Consider the following 14,786-nt stretch of genomic DNA (forward strand, 5'->3'; position numbering starts at 1 on the left):
CTGTTAGCTTAGATAATTTAGAAGTTTCATCTGGTCTCGTTGAGATATATAGTTGAGTATCATCATCATAACAGTGGAAACTAATCCCCTATTTTCTAATAATATTTCCAAGGGGCAACACGTATATTGAACATAGCAGAGGACCTAGGACAGATCCTTGTGGCACTCCATATTTTACTGGTGATAAATGAGATGACTCCCCATTTAAATAAACAAAGTGGTAGCGATCGGACAAGTAGGATCTAAACCATTTTAAAGCCTGCCCTTGAATACCTGTATAGTTTTGTAATCAATCTATGAGTATGTCATGGTCGAACGCAGCACTAAGATCAAGTAAAACTAGCAATGAGATGCAGCCTTGGTTTGATGCAAGAAGCAAGTCATTTGTCATTTGAACAAGTGCGGTTTCTGTGCTATGGTGGGGTCTGAAACCTGACTGAAATTCTTCATTTCTTTTGCAGGAAGGGGCACAATTGAGTAGACACAACATTTTTCTAAAATTTTTGAGAAATTGAATTTACAGGCATGGCACAATACCCTTGGTGTGTTCTTGTTTTTGATCTGATTCTGTTTAATAGAAGAAGGGTGTAGCTAAGGGATGGGATCTACAAAGAAAGAAAAGACACAGGCAAACCCTACCCCTAACCTTAACTGTCTTTCCCCTTTTTGGAGTTGTATTTCCCCTTCTGGATTTTCTCTAAACCCATTTGGTGTTTTTCTCTCCTTTTTGGAAAATGGAAATCACCAGCCTGCAACCTACAGTAAAATGGTGACTGACTAACCAGCTGGGATCACTGTGTTTCATATGCTTTGCAGTTTTGCACATGTTCTGTAGTTTCTGGGAGTGTACCCTGGAAATTTTGTTAAAGTTGAATGCAGTTGGAATGAGAGACTGTGATTGAGATCCACTTTTAATGACATAATTAACTACAGTAGCTTAGAAACCAATATTAATTAATATTATTAACAAACTTGACAATCAATAAAAAAAAGGATTTTTCAACCCCAAAGTAAACTTTGTATAATACAATAGACCTTATAGTCAGTTTTTTTTTTGTTGTTGTTGTTAAATTTTACATGGTGAGGGATAGACTCATCAGTTATTTCAATAACACCTTGTAGAAAGGTTCTAGGTCAAGTGTAATTTTCATTTATTTTTGTTACAATAACACAGGTAACCGAGTTCGAATTAGTTTATTAAGGAGTCATGGAACACTAAACTACGTTTTCTTAAATTTTAACCCTGAAATTGTTCAGGTCATGGTACCTGTGTCAAATATAAACTGAATATTTTCACAATTTTATTTCCTTTTTTTTTTTTTTTTTTTACTTGAGGACTTTCAGTGGGGATGTTTGGATTTATGATGTGCTTTACATATATATACATGTATTAAGACCTTAACTTTACTATTTCTGTCTCCCTGGTTTATGTCAGCATCAGGTTGCAGTAAACGATCTAAATGCAGCACTCAACTTTAAACAATGGATCAAAATAAATTCTCAGGAGAACACACAGAAGAAACAACCACTATACAATGACAAGAACAGAAAAAGTGAGAAGACAAACTGAGGGCTATAAATACACTGGTTAATTAAGAGAGGACACAAATAGATAGGTGGGGCAAATAAATAAAGCTATTAACTAATGAGTAATTATGGAAACAAATAGGAACATACAGTATGAGAACTAACAATAAAAACTCAGACAGGAAAACGGGAAACTAAATCCAAACAGAGCAAGACTGTTACAGTAACTTTCCCCCTTCCTGAAAGAAATGTCCTTGTGCTGTAACAAGTATTGTGGGTTGTATTTCCACAGCAGTTTATTAATAGATTTGTAAGATCTAATAAATTTAAGAATAAATCACTTGTTTTAAAATCTACTGACATTCGTTATATCTACTTCAAACATTACAATGCTCATGGTAACTTTGTAACATTTTTTTTATTTAACAGTGATGCAATATACAGAGCTCAGTATAAAGAGAAGTTCAAACCCAAAATTCTAAAGATGGCTGCGCAGTTGTTTCTCTGACGCATAAGGTGGAGCAGTGATAACACATTTTGGCTTTAGCTTTTGACAGGATGAGGTCCCACCCATTTCTCCCCTGGAAGAAAAAAGAAGTAGAATGATTGGTCAATGAACAGTCTATCAAGATTAAATTATACTACAATTAGTTAGGAGTTATTTTTAACATGGCAGTAATTGGAGAAGGTTTTCTAAAAATATAAAGCATAATGTAAATTTGCAATGATTATTTTGTAAAGTAATCAATGCCATTATTCAAACCAGTTGTTAATAGGGGTTATCAGGTTTATATCCATAGTTACCGATGCGATGGGCCATGAGCTCAAATCTGTCAGAACCAAAGAAGACCTCAGCCTTTCCGTTCACATGACACACAATGAATGGAAGGCCAAAAGACTGAAAAAAAGAGTGAAAACAACTGTCAAAATAAGTTTTTTTCATTTATGAAAATACAAAAGGTGTAAAAACACAAGTGACAGACACTGACTTGATAGTCCAGTGCTTCTTGTGTCACACTTTTCAGCTTGTCTTTGATTTGCTGAGATTTGGAAAGGATTAGAAGTTCCTCCACCTCATTGGCTGAGAGACCTGCCTTTAATCCTGCCTGCGCAAAACAGAAAGGCAAGCCCGTTGTTAACACAGTTTTATCAAACAATAGTTTGTTTTATTGTCTTTCCTACTGGTTTATTATAAATAGATATGCCAGTCTCCATCTTGACACTAAAATGAAACTTTCTTCATGCATATGGTATGGCGTAATAATTTAAAGACTATCATGTAAATGTATTCCATTTGGTTAGTGACTGTTTTTCTTATTGAGTTAGATTTAATTTCCTAATCTTGGGTATAGGATACCTCAGTGAGTGAGGCAGGGTGGGTAATGTCCTGATGAGTGCTCCAGATATTCTTCCAGAGCTCTCTAGACACCCTTTCCACCAGCACGCCTCTCTCTTTTTCTTTCTCAGCTACAGCTGTCACAAAACGCATCATATTCAAAGTGCCTGTTGGAAAGAAAGAAAAAGAGATTGACTGTGATAAACCTAAATAACCACTGTATGTTTACACACAAATGCAAAAGACTTGAATTTTAGTATTTTTTAAATAAACAGAAAGACAGTTTATGCTTTATTAGATGATAAAAACAATCTAACATGACAAGTTTAATGCCAAAGTTTAGCAGTAGCACTACTTACATGCCCTTGGAATCTTTTCGTGTAAGTTTACAATAAAAAAAGCCAGCATTCTTCTTCTATTTGAGTGTGTGAAATCAGCTTAAAGCATGGCTTAGATTCATAAATCATCATAAAGAGAAACTGTGGTTTGGATACCTTTTTTTCCAGGCAAAGGTGGATTCACAGGGACCCCAAAGAACTCAGACAGCTGCTTCAAATCTGTGACCATGTAAGAAAACTTATTTTGGACCAATCCAGGTTCCTGGTTACCTAGAAATAAAGCAAAAAAGGTTTTGTGACATTGTGAAGAATATCTTAACAAAAGCAACAAATTGTCTGACATTTACCTGAACCTCGAAAGACTCCTCCTAAAAGTGCCGGTTTGAATTTGAGGTCGATGTTCCAAACATTTCTATAGCGACACAGCACCGAAACACAAAATCAACACAGGTACAGTACTGACACTGCATTTGCACCGAAGGCATGGCAATGAATATACTAAGGATGAAAAGAAACATTACCAACCTCAAATGCCAGCCAGGAATAAGGAGAGATGACATCATAGAACAACTTGACCACTTTTCTGGAATTGGACATCTGTAATAAATAATCACAATTCACAAATCCAAACACATAAGTATGGACTACAATATACAGTATATTACAATATACAGTATTATAATGGCATTTACAGGCATGAGGGCACAATACCTTTGCTGTGTTCTTGTTCTGATTCCTTTGAACGAGAGAAGGATGTAGCTGCAGGTTGGAGATCTCTAAGGGATGGGATCTACAAAGAAAGAAAAGAGCCTACCCCTAACCTTAACTGTCTGTCTTGTAGTCTCCCTTTTAAACTTTCTCCAAACCTGTTTGGAATTCTTTTTCCCTTTTTGGAAATCACTTGTCTTTCACCGTGTATATGGGTTTAATGGTGCTTGGCAAACCAGCTTAGATGGGATCACTATGTTTCATGTGCTTTAAAACTCATTAGCACATGGTGTACAGTCTCTGGAGTTCAGACATCTGACTAATGTTCCCAATTCCAAAGTGACTGGTTTTACCCTCTGTGGCACGGTCTCACTGTGGTACTTGTTGTACTTGTACCCTCAGCAAAGAGAAACCTTGTTAAAGTTCAATGAGAGACAAATCAAGATCCACTATTTATGGCAGAATGTCACTCATTAGTAATGGTAGCTTAACGACCATTATTAATATAACATTTGAACAAATTTCACAATAAACAAACAAAACTATTCTTGAACTCAATAACTTAATCTAATACAATAGATCTTAATCGGGGTTGATTTTTTTAAAAAAAATACATATTTAATTGAATTTTAAGTGGATGAAAATAAGGCTGTGAAAAGAGAAACTCTTCGTCTTTCAATAACACACACTGTAGAATGGTCCTAGGCCCAATGACTTTTAAATGGTAAATTTTAAAACTGTTTTATGGAGCTTTTGTCTACTGAGTTATTTTGGAAAGAGTTTTCTTTACCTGAACTGTTTTCAGACTTTAACCCTGTAAAGCTTACATATATTTGATACACATATTTCTAAAGCCTTTCTAAAACTTTGCTGAAAAACCTGTTGTACACAGTCTTCTACATGCCTTCTCTGTCTGACAGCTTACTCAGTATAGTATACCATAGTAAATAAATGGCCTTTTAGTATAATTATAAAAATGTCCACCTTCAGGTTCTGGTTCGTGTCAAATATTAACTTGATTTTTTACACACCCAGAAAATGTAAAACATTTTATTTAGAAGTTGTTCAAATAGACATGGTATGGAGGAGTTGTGATCACATTTGGTCTGTAGGCTTGTTAGGGTGAGGCCCCACCCACTCTCCAAGAACACACAACCAGAAAAGAAAATGATTGCACAATGAACAGTGTGTCTCCTAAGATTTTAACACCACAAGGTAAGATATGAAGTTGTGGTTTAAAACATCACACAACACAATAAAAGATAAATATGATATGGTATAATATATATGGTAAGTATAAAAAAATATAATTATATACAGTCGTGGCCAAAAGTTTTGAGAATTACATAAATATTGGAAATTGGAAAAGTTGCTGCTTAAGTTTTTATAATAGCAATTTGCATATACTCCAGAATGTTATGAAGAGTGATCAGATGAATTGCATAGTCCTTCTTTGCCATGAAAATTAACTTAATCCCAAAAAAAACCTTTCCACTGCATTTCATTGCTGTCATTAAAGGACCTGCTGAGATCATTTCAGTAATCATCTTGTTAACTCAGGTGAGAATGTTGACGAGCACAAGGCTGGAGATCATTATGTCAGGCTGATTGGGTTAGAATGGCAGACTTGACATGTTAAAAGGAGGGTGATGCTTGAACTCATTGTTCTTCCATTGTTAACCATGGTGACCTGCAAAGAAACGCGTGCAGCCATCATTGCGTTGCATAAAAATGGCTTCACAGGCAAGGATATTGTGGCTACTAAGATTGCACCTAAATCAACAATTTATAGGTTCATCAAGAACTTCAAGGAAAGAGGTTCAATTCTTGTAAAGAAGGCTTCAGGGCGTCCAAGAAAGTCCAGCAAGCACCAGGATCGTCTCCTAAAGAGGATTCAGCTGCGGGATTGGAGTGCCACCAGTGCAGATCTTGCTCAGGAATGGCAGCAGGCAGGTGTGAGTGCATCTGCACACACAGTGAGGCGAAGACTTTTGGAAGATGGCCTGGTGTCAAGAAGGGCAGCAAAGAAGCCACTTCTCTCCAAAAAAAAACATCAGGGACAGATTGATCTTCTGCAGAAAGTATAGTGAATGGACTGCTGAGGACTGGGGCAAAGTCATATTCTCCGATGAAGCCCCTTTCCGATTGTTTGGGGCCTCTGGAAAAAGGCTTGTCCGGAGAAGAAAAGGTGAGCGCTACCATCAGTCCTGTGTCATGCCAACAGTAAAGCAACCTGACACCATTCATGTGTGGGGTTGCTTCTCATCCAAGGGAGTGGGCTCACTCACAATTCTGCCCAAAAACACAGCCATGAATAAAGAATGGTACCAAAACACCCTCCAACAGTAACTTCTTCCAACAACAGTTTGGTGAAGAACAATGCATTTTCCAGCACGATGGAGCACCGTGCCATAAGGCAAAAGTGATAACTAAGTGGCTCGGGGACCAGAATGTTGAAATTTTGGGTCCATGGCTTGGAAACTCCCCAGATCTTAATCCCATTGAGAACTTGTGGTCAATCCTCAAGAGGCGGGTGGACAAACAAAAACCCACTAATTCTGACAAACTCCAAGAAGTTATTATGAAAGAATGGGTTGCTATCAGTCAGGATTTGGCCCAGAAGTTGATTGAGAGCATGCCCAGTCGAATTGCAGAGGTCCTGAAAAAGAAGGGCCAACACTGCAAATACTGACTCTTTGCATAAATGTCATGTAATTGTCGATAAAAGCCTTTGAAACGTATGAAGTGCTTGTAATTATAATCCAGTACATCACAGAAACAACTGAAACAAAGATCTAAAAGCAGTTTAGCAGCAAACTTTTTGAAAACTAATATTTATGTAATTCTCAAAACTTTTGGCCACGACTGTACATATGTGATCCTGAACCACATAACCAGTCTCAACCTGAAAGCTGAATAAATATGCTTTCTACTGGTTTGTTAGGATAGGACAATATTTGGCTGAGACACAACTATTTGAAAATCAGGAATCTGAGGGTGCAAAAAAAAATAAAAATTTTGAGAAAATCACCTTTAAAGTTGTCCAAGTGAAGTTCTTAGAAATGCATATTACTAATCAAAAATCAAGTTTTTAAATATATTTACGGTAGCAAATTTACAAAATATCTTTAATGGAATATGATGTTTACCTATATTCTAATCATTATTGGAATAAAAGAAAAATAAATAATTTTGACCCATACAATGTATTGTTGGTTATTGCTACAAATATACAAGTACTGTTTATGACTGGTTTTGTGTGGTCCAGAATCATATATAGAGAGAGATTTTATAACACTTGATACTTAACCATTAAAAACAATTAACAAACATAGATTTCACTCAAGACACTTAGCAAAAATTAGTTCTCCGCCATTTTCAAATTTTTCAGTATTCTTCATATTTTTATAAAATAAATAATCAAAAATTAGTCTTAATTTTGATAGACTCTTAAAAAGAGAGAGAGAGAGAGAGAGAGGTGAAATATCCACTGGCTAACAATAACCACATATTAACTGGTTAAAATGCTGACAAGCCATTAAAAACCCATGATAAAATGTGTGATCAAACAGACATTACCAAATCATTTTTTAACAAATCTTTGCTGTGAAAAAAACACAGGAATAATAAGAATGCTTTGCATCATTTTATCAATAAGTAAATACACAAATAAATAAACAAATAAAATCATAAGATCACATAAAATGTGTAAATTAACCAATGACGTTAGTCAAACAAATCTTTTGGTTAATGAATGAATGAGTCTAAATCCCTAGTCAATAGTAGTTACCAATGAAATAAGCCATGAGCTCAAATCCGTCAGAACCAACAAAGACTTTAGCCTTCCCGTTCACATGACACACAATAAACAGAAAACCAAAGCAATGCAAAAATAGGTAAAAACTGTAAGGAAGTTTCATGATATTTCTACCACAAAGACATTTTGGTGGGAAAGACAAAGGGTACAGAGATGAACTGACTGTATACTGCAGTGCTTCTTCTTTGACACTCTTCAGCTTGTCTTTGATTAGCTGAGATTTGGAGAGAGTCAGAATTTCCTCGAACTTATTGAACAGATGTGAAGGAGAAGACAGACATCGGAGAATACTATTAATTATCATCTGACAGTTTACTTTATTGTCTTCACTAAAGGTTTAGCATAGATGTTTCATTCTCCATCTTTGTGCTAAAATATGACATCTCCTCAAATGTATGGAGTAAAACGTTAAGGATTAAAATAAGTACTAGAGAAATTGTTTAATTCATCTTGATTTAATTTCTTAATCTCAGTTATGTTACATCAGTGAGTGAGGCAGGCTGGGTAATGTCCTGATGAGTGTGCCATTTTCTCGTCCAGAGCTCTCTAGACACTCTTTCCAGTGTGTCTCCCTCTTTTCCCTTCTCTGCTACAGCTGTCACAAAACACATCACATTCAACGAGTCTAAGAAGGCAACAGATAACAGGAGAAAAAAAGAGAATACAAGAGATGTGATTCACTTAGAAGCAAAAAAATGTTCTTTTTTCAGATTTTAACAACAATCTAATTGCACTAAAGTACATGCACTTCAGGGAAAAACCTTATAAAAATTTGAGTCTGGTCATGAGTACCATTGTAGAGAATCAGGCTTGAATACCTTTCTCAGAAAGGCTTGAAGGTCAAAACATTGGGACTCCAAAATACTCAGACCTCAGCTTCAGATCTGAGACCATGTACATAAGCTATAGGTTTTGCTCCAGCAGGCTGGTTAGCTAGAAAAAGAACAAACTTGGTAAGGTTTTCTGTCTTCACCTATAAAAAGTACAAAGTGTATTTTACAAATTATATTTCAGCTGTAACAAGAGTATTGCTCCCAGTAGATTTTCCCATATATTTTATTATATAAGAAATACATTTACTGTCTGGAATATTTAAAAATCTATGATTATTAATGTGACATTTATTTTAGTTGTGATCATGTATACCTGAGCTGTAAATGACTCCTGTTAAAAATGCCGGTTTGAATTTGAGGTTGATGTTCCAAACATTTCTATAGCGACACAGCACCGTAAAACACAAAATCAACACATATATGAGAATGTCTTGAGCAGACTGTTTTGCAATTAACTACTTAAAGGAGAAAAGAAAAAACCTTATGCACCTCAGTCAGGAATACTGAGAAACAACAGCATAGAACAACTCGACCACTTTTCCAGAACTAAACATCTGTGTAATGAAGAAGCATATTATTTATCTACCAACATGAATAGGCCAGCATGAGAATAACTTCAGTTCATTTTTCTTGTAATGTAGGGGATTGGATGGTTCAGATTCTAGAGTGCATTTGACTGGGGAGGAAACATGATGAGAAGGATCATGCAAAATGATTCTAATCATCAACATTGTTGATCTTTATTTTAGAGAGAGACATGATATGTAACTGTTAGGATAACCTTCATGCACGAAAAGGCCTCAAAATTTTGATTAAAAGGGTAGTTATTACCTATTCTTAAAAACATATGAAAAAAAAAAGAAATATATGAAACTGCAATTACCTATATACTGTAATGTGATTTCTATATGTGTTTGATATGAAACGGAAGGCAATAGAAAATGTCCTTGAAGGTCTGAATCTGGTGTTCATAAAAGAGTGAGAATCCTTGCTGATGTGCTGTGACTTTACCAGCTGCATTTGGTTACAACATGGTTACAGTATTCTATATGTAATTTACATGCATGTGTGCAACTTACCCTTGGTCTTGTCCTCTATTCCTATTTCAGGATATATTTCTTCTTATTTCATCGAATGGTGATTGTCAGATCAGTTTATGGTGTATTTCTGCCACCTACTAGACTGGAGTGTGAAGTGACAATGGAAAATATCTTATAGGCTACTATCCAACGGTCACACTATATTAATCATTAGTGTAACACTGAATTCCACAATCTTAAAGTTTTTAAAGTATTTTTTATTTAATTAATGCAGCCTCGGTGAGCAGAAGAAACTTTTGAACAGTAGAGTATATAGACATATATCTTATTATTTCTGTCTCCACAGCTTGTTTTTCCTCTCTTTTGAATTCAGTATGTTTATATTTTATTTAAAAGTATCCACCTTTTTCCTCAATGCGGAAGTATGCCTATGGGTGAGACTTCCGTTTCATTAGCCGCTACAGGTAAATAACGAGGAGAATAACAACGTGCAGTAAACGGTAAAACTGTTTGCAGTACAAACCAGTGTTCTTAATTAAGATAACAGATTAAAATAATATGATAGGACACATCAATTGTCAATATCAAGCAGTAAAACGAACTGTTTTGTGACCAGAAGCTTTACCCAAAGAATTTACAAATGGCGGCACCCATTTTTACGTCAGGAAAAAGGTGGATAGGAGAGCAGTGATCACATTTTGGATGTGGGTTTGTCAGGGTGAGGCCCCACCCACTTCTCCCCTGTAACACAAAAGAAAGACAACGATTGGACAATGAAGAGTACATTTTAATATATTTTCAGATTTTAATATCCCAAAGTTAGTTAGGAATTTATGGTTTAAAACATGATCAAGTGCAATAAACCACCAAGAAACCTGGGTATGATAAATATAACCATTACCGATGCAATGAGCCATGAGCTCAAATCTGTCAGAACCAAAGAAGAGCTCAGCCTTCCCGTTCACATGGCACACGGTGAAAGGAAAACCAAAGCACTGCAAAAATGGGGGGGGGGGTGTCACTGTAAGGAATATGCATTACATTTTTACAACAAAGACATTCTAGTTAGAAAGACAGAGTGCAAAGACGCTAGTAAAAGGCACTGACTTGATAGTCCAGCGCTTCTTGTGTGACACTCTTCAGCTTGTCTTTGATTGGCTGAGATTTGGAGAGGGTCAGAATTTCCTCCAACTCACTGGCCGAGAGACCTGCTTTTAATCCTGCCTGTGCAACACAAAACAAGTCTATTTTAATACAGTGGTGAAGCACAACAGAGGTTATCATGAAAATTTTAATGTATATAGATTTATGGCACAATAATAGAATGATAGTACATGCAAATTAATTCTAATTAGCAATTTTACAAACCAGGTTCTGCATCTGACACCTCTTCTTTTAAAAACAGCTAATCTTGGGTATAGGATACCTCAGTGAGGGAGGCAGGCTGGGTAACATCCTGATCAGTACTCCAGATTCTTTTCCAGAGCTCTCTAGATACCCTTTCCACCAGCACGTCTCCCTCTTTTTCCTTCTCTGCTACAGCTGTCACAAAACGCATGGCATTCAAAGTGCCTACATAGAAAGATGGGCAATGAAAGAGAAAAAAAGAGATTGTGACAAAGTGATTAAAAAATCTTTTTTTTTTTCCTTAAACAAAAATTTCTCTTAAAACATCTATATGACAGAAAAAAAATCTGCAAGTATGGCTCGCATTGTGCATCTGGTCATGGTTTGAATACCTTTCTCAAACATTGCCTCAAAAACGTCTGAAGGTGGATACAAAGGAACACCAAAATAGCCAGACACCCGCTCCAGATCTTTGGTCATGTAATGAAACTTATTTGGGACCATTCCAGGGGGCCGATTGCCTAAAAATAGAAGAAATTTGATAATAATATATTATAATATATATATTGACTTATTTATAAAAGCAAACTTTTATATTATGCTTTAATTAGCTGTTGCATGATTATTGCTACCATGACAGTCTAATATTAGTGACTTTTGACCTATTTCAGTAAACAATGCAACATAAATACCACATTCCTTTGGTATTTCAAAAAATACATAATGCATTCTGAGACCAGATAAAATTAAATAATCTAGAACTGTTGTTTTTAATGATTTATACACATACACACACCCATTACCTGAGCCGTGCATGACTCCCCCTAAATATGCTGGTTTAAATTTAAGGTCGATGTTCCAAACATTTTTATAGCGACACAGCACCTTAAAACACAAAATCAACACATTATATGAGAGCATCTTGAGAAAACTGGATCGCAATTAACTACGTTTAAGGAGAAAAACAATACGCACTTCAAATGCCATCCAGGAATACGGAGAAACAATATCATAGAAAAACTCGACCATTTTTCTTGAACTGGCCATCTGTTAAGAAAATAAGCACTTGCACAAAACCGAATTTACATAGGGATTATTAGAATAATGTCATTTACATGCACGCGAGCGGTTTACCCTTGGCGTCGCTGTCACACTCGTGCACTTGAAGAGAAACCGTGTTAAAGTTCAACACAGTAAGAACCTCTCCCCGTTTATGGCAGAAAGCCCCTCGTTCGCTACGACAGACTAGCAACGACTGTTTGAATTCCGTCAACTACAAAAAAAGTGTTTTTGTACGGATTATGAACGACGTTTAGGAACAACACAAGTTGAAATAATCTTCGTCTCGAAATAGTGATAGTCACTGTCAAAACACTGCTTCGTGAAGCTTCGGATTCTTTGTGAATCGTTTGTTTCGAACAAGTGACTCGGAGTTCATCAAAGTCACGTGATTTCAGGGTCTCTTTTTTTAACCATATCTCTGATCAGTTTTATGAATGTGTATAATAAATAGGAATTGTTATAGTTCTTAGTCTCCTATTGGTTTGATTAACCAAGCTCATCATGAAACAAACCAAACAAGCCCTACAAATTAAATAATATACAGACACTTCATATTTAACGGTGCTAGATGATTTGTTAATTGGCTTTAATATATTACAAATTCAATAAAACGTTTGAAAATATTAGTTTGTAAAAGGTGTTTTATGTGGGTTTTTTTTTTTTTTTTTTTGGTTGCATGCTCTGACCAGCAGGCGTCACCAGCGTGTGGCGTTTCTAAGCTTAAAAAAAAAATCATTTTCCCAAGCAAAAGCGTCTTTCTCCCATCACTACTCTAAAGTAAACGAAGTCAATTTAAGCATACTGCCTTCAAAGGTTGGGGCGAGCCGCATGTAGAGTTTTGACGTTAGTAAAGAAATTTGACAAACTTGTAGATTAGACCATATGAAGTTAATAAGTGAAAGCAATAAAAATGTCAACCAGTGCTCCGCCCCTAGCAGCTACAGTGAAAGTTCCCGTCTGTTGAAAGGGTTGCCAGATATTCCGACGGTGACTGGTTCTTTTATTTAACCGTTATCTTCCTGAAAATGGGAAAATAAATTACGTGTATTATTATAGACCTCATAATAAAACCTGTATTTTTTCTGGTCTTCAGATATTTTTTACAGCCCGAAAATGTAAAAAAAAATAGCCTAACTCTCACATTACACGTGCACTTTTGGTAAAATGATAGCCTAGCACTTTTATAAAACCATTTTTAAGACCATGAAGGGTGTTTTGCATCTATTTTTATTGTATAGACAAAAACCTTATAATTTGTCTCTTCTTTTTTTTCATCATAATTTACAGTTGCATTTGTTATGAATATCTGGACTTGTCATCGGCATTTTCAATATATATCAGAGTCCAATATCCCTGTCATATACAAGTAGCCTATACACGAACAGCTCAAAATATCCAGAACGTCAGATAACTGGGGCTGCTTTTTTAGTTCAAGACAGTGGAAATCAATGGAGTAAAGCGAACTTAAAATCATTTGGCAGTTTATACTGTAGAAATGATAGCAATATTCTTGGCATTGCAGTGGGTAGAGGAACACAAGCATGAGAATGTTTTAATTTGTTCTGACTCAGTTTCAGTATTAAAGATTTTGAGATCTTTTTGAAATCTAATCACCAAGATATTCTCTTTAGTATCTTTCAAATACATTCAAGAATTGTTCGAAATGATACATCAGTCAGTTTTAAATGAAGAAGTGGATAAATTAGCAAAACAAGCCTTACGAAGAGAAACAATAGACATACAAGTTCCATTAAGTAAATCGGAGATTAAGGTTTTCATCTGGAGTAAAGTAAGTAAAAGTAAAAAGGGTAGATTTCTGTACAGTTTAATAAAGTAAATCAAAATATAAAGTGTGTTACGTCCTCCTTTGTAGTCTAGAGGTATTGTGGAGACGTAATAAGAAATAAATTAAACTAGTTTAAAGTAATATTAAAGGCAGTAAAAAGAACAAAGAATACACTTCAGTTGTCAGCCCCTGAGTGAAAATTCCACACGATTCCTTAAGGAAAAGGTAATGGTCATTTATTAAGTTGGAAAGTAAATTGTAACAATGAACAGAATTTTAATCAGAGTGAGTGTAGCCTAAAATAAACAAAACACAGCTAACTAATGATCAGAGAGGCTGTCTAACCTATACACAAAGCAAAGATGAAAACCAACAACAAACTTCCCTCAGCTCCCTCTCTTATCCATAACCAAGAGAAAAAGATATTTAAAAATAAGGCACTCACTCTCTTCAAGATGGTTGCTTAATGAGCTATACACAAGTTAATCTTCAGGCTAACTCAACAGAAAGCTTCTAGCCATCTACACAAGTTAGGTGAGCTACTTAAACACACAGCGCCTTTTAGCTACCCATACGGGCTAGATAAGCCGGTTAGCAAAACAAAGTCAGCACATAGGAATCAGTCGCATTACCTATTAGTTACCCTCACAAGGATTTAACTATTAGGAAGCACTCACAAATGACAATAAATTCATAATACAACAGGACAAGTAGCATGGGCAGACACAATAAGATTCAGACAAGAGCTGGGGAGAAGTGATCCTCCCTAGCAGCGACTGAAGGCTACATTCATACTGCTCCACTCAGTCTCAGGCATGCTCACAATGAGCGGCAGCTGGGGGTAATTAGCCTTAGAGTAATAGTGAGGGAGAGACCAAGGAGAGCACAAAACAACAAGGTGCAAGACCTACATTCACAATAAAAAGGAAATCAAACGCCTTAGGATTGTAACACCCCCACCACTAAGATTACAGACGAGTTCACTGAAGTTT

At 35.8% G+C, this 14,786-nt stretch overlaps 2 protein-coding genes across 2 annotated transcripts; both read right to left on the reverse strand.

Annotated features, from left to right (window-relative positions):
- Positions 1-1,752: 1,752 nt before the first annotated feature.
- Positions 1,753-4,421, reverse strand: LOC109074799 (glutathione S-transferase kappa 1-like). The gene is made up of 8 exons (XM_042741259.1): positions 3,913-4,421; positions 3,728-3,798; positions 3,549-3,631; positions 3,358-3,471; positions 2,885-3,030; positions 2,517-2,633; positions 2,332-2,425; positions 1,753-2,108 (listed from the first exon to the last, which is right to left on the reverse strand). Exons 2-8 carry the CDS (start codon positions 3,796-3,798, stop codon positions 2,071-2,073), a joined length of 663 nt encoding a protein of 220 aa, XP_042597193.1. The 5' UTR covers positions 3,913-4,421; the 3' UTR covers positions 1,753-2,070.
- A 5,414-nt stretch (positions 4,422-9,835) lies between these two features.
- Positions 9,836-12,362, reverse strand: LOC109074798 (glutathione S-transferase kappa 1). The gene is made up of 8 exons (XM_019090818.2): positions 12,081-12,362; positions 11,922-11,993; positions 11,750-11,831; positions 11,339-11,467; positions 11,026-11,171; positions 10,707-10,823; positions 10,501-10,594; positions 9,836-10,340 (listed from the first exon to the last, which is right to left on the reverse strand). Exons 2-8 carry the CDS (start codon positions 11,991-11,993, stop codon positions 10,291-10,293), a joined length of 690 nt encoding a protein of 229 aa, XP_018946363.1. The 5' UTR covers positions 12,081-12,362; the 3' UTR covers positions 9,836-10,290.
- Positions 12,363-14,786: the final 2,424 nt, after the last annotated feature.

Source organism: Cyprinus carpio, chromosome B16 (assembly GCF_018340385.1).
Source record: "Cyprinus carpio isolate SPL01 chromosome B16, ASM1834038v1, whole genome shotgun sequence".
Classification (NCBI taxonomy): domain Eukaryota; kingdom Metazoa; phylum Chordata; class Actinopteri; order Cypriniformes; family Cyprinidae; genus Cyprinus; species Cyprinus carpio.

Excerpts from the sequence above, each read along its gene's own strand:
- LOC109074799 (XM_042741259.1), bottom strand. The coding sequence starts at position 3,798 with ATGTCCAATTCCAGAAAAGTGGTCAAGTTGTTCTATGATGTCATCTCT. Across the intron at positions 2,634-2,884 it reads ACCCTGCCTCACTCACTGAG|GCAGGATTAAAGGCAGGTCT; the intron begins GTATCCTATACC and ends TGTTTTGCGCAG. Across the intron at positions 2,109-2,331 it reads GCTCATGGCCCATCGCATCG|GGGAGAAATGGGTGGGACCT; the intron begins GTAACTATGGAT and ends TTTTTCTTCCAG.
- LOC109074798 (XM_019090818.2), bottom strand. The coding sequence starts at position 11,993 with ATGGCCAGTTCAAGAAAAATGGTCGAGTTTTTCTATGATATTGTTTCT. Across the intron at positions 11,468-11,749 it reads GGGAGTCATGCACGGCTCAG|GCAATCGGCCCCCTGGAATG; the intron begins GTAATGGGTGTG and ends TTCTATTTTTAG. Across the intron at positions 10,595-10,706 it reads AAGAAGCGCTGGACTATCAA|TGCTTTGGTTTTCCTTTCAC; the intron begins GTCAGTGCCTTT and ends CCATTTTTGCAG.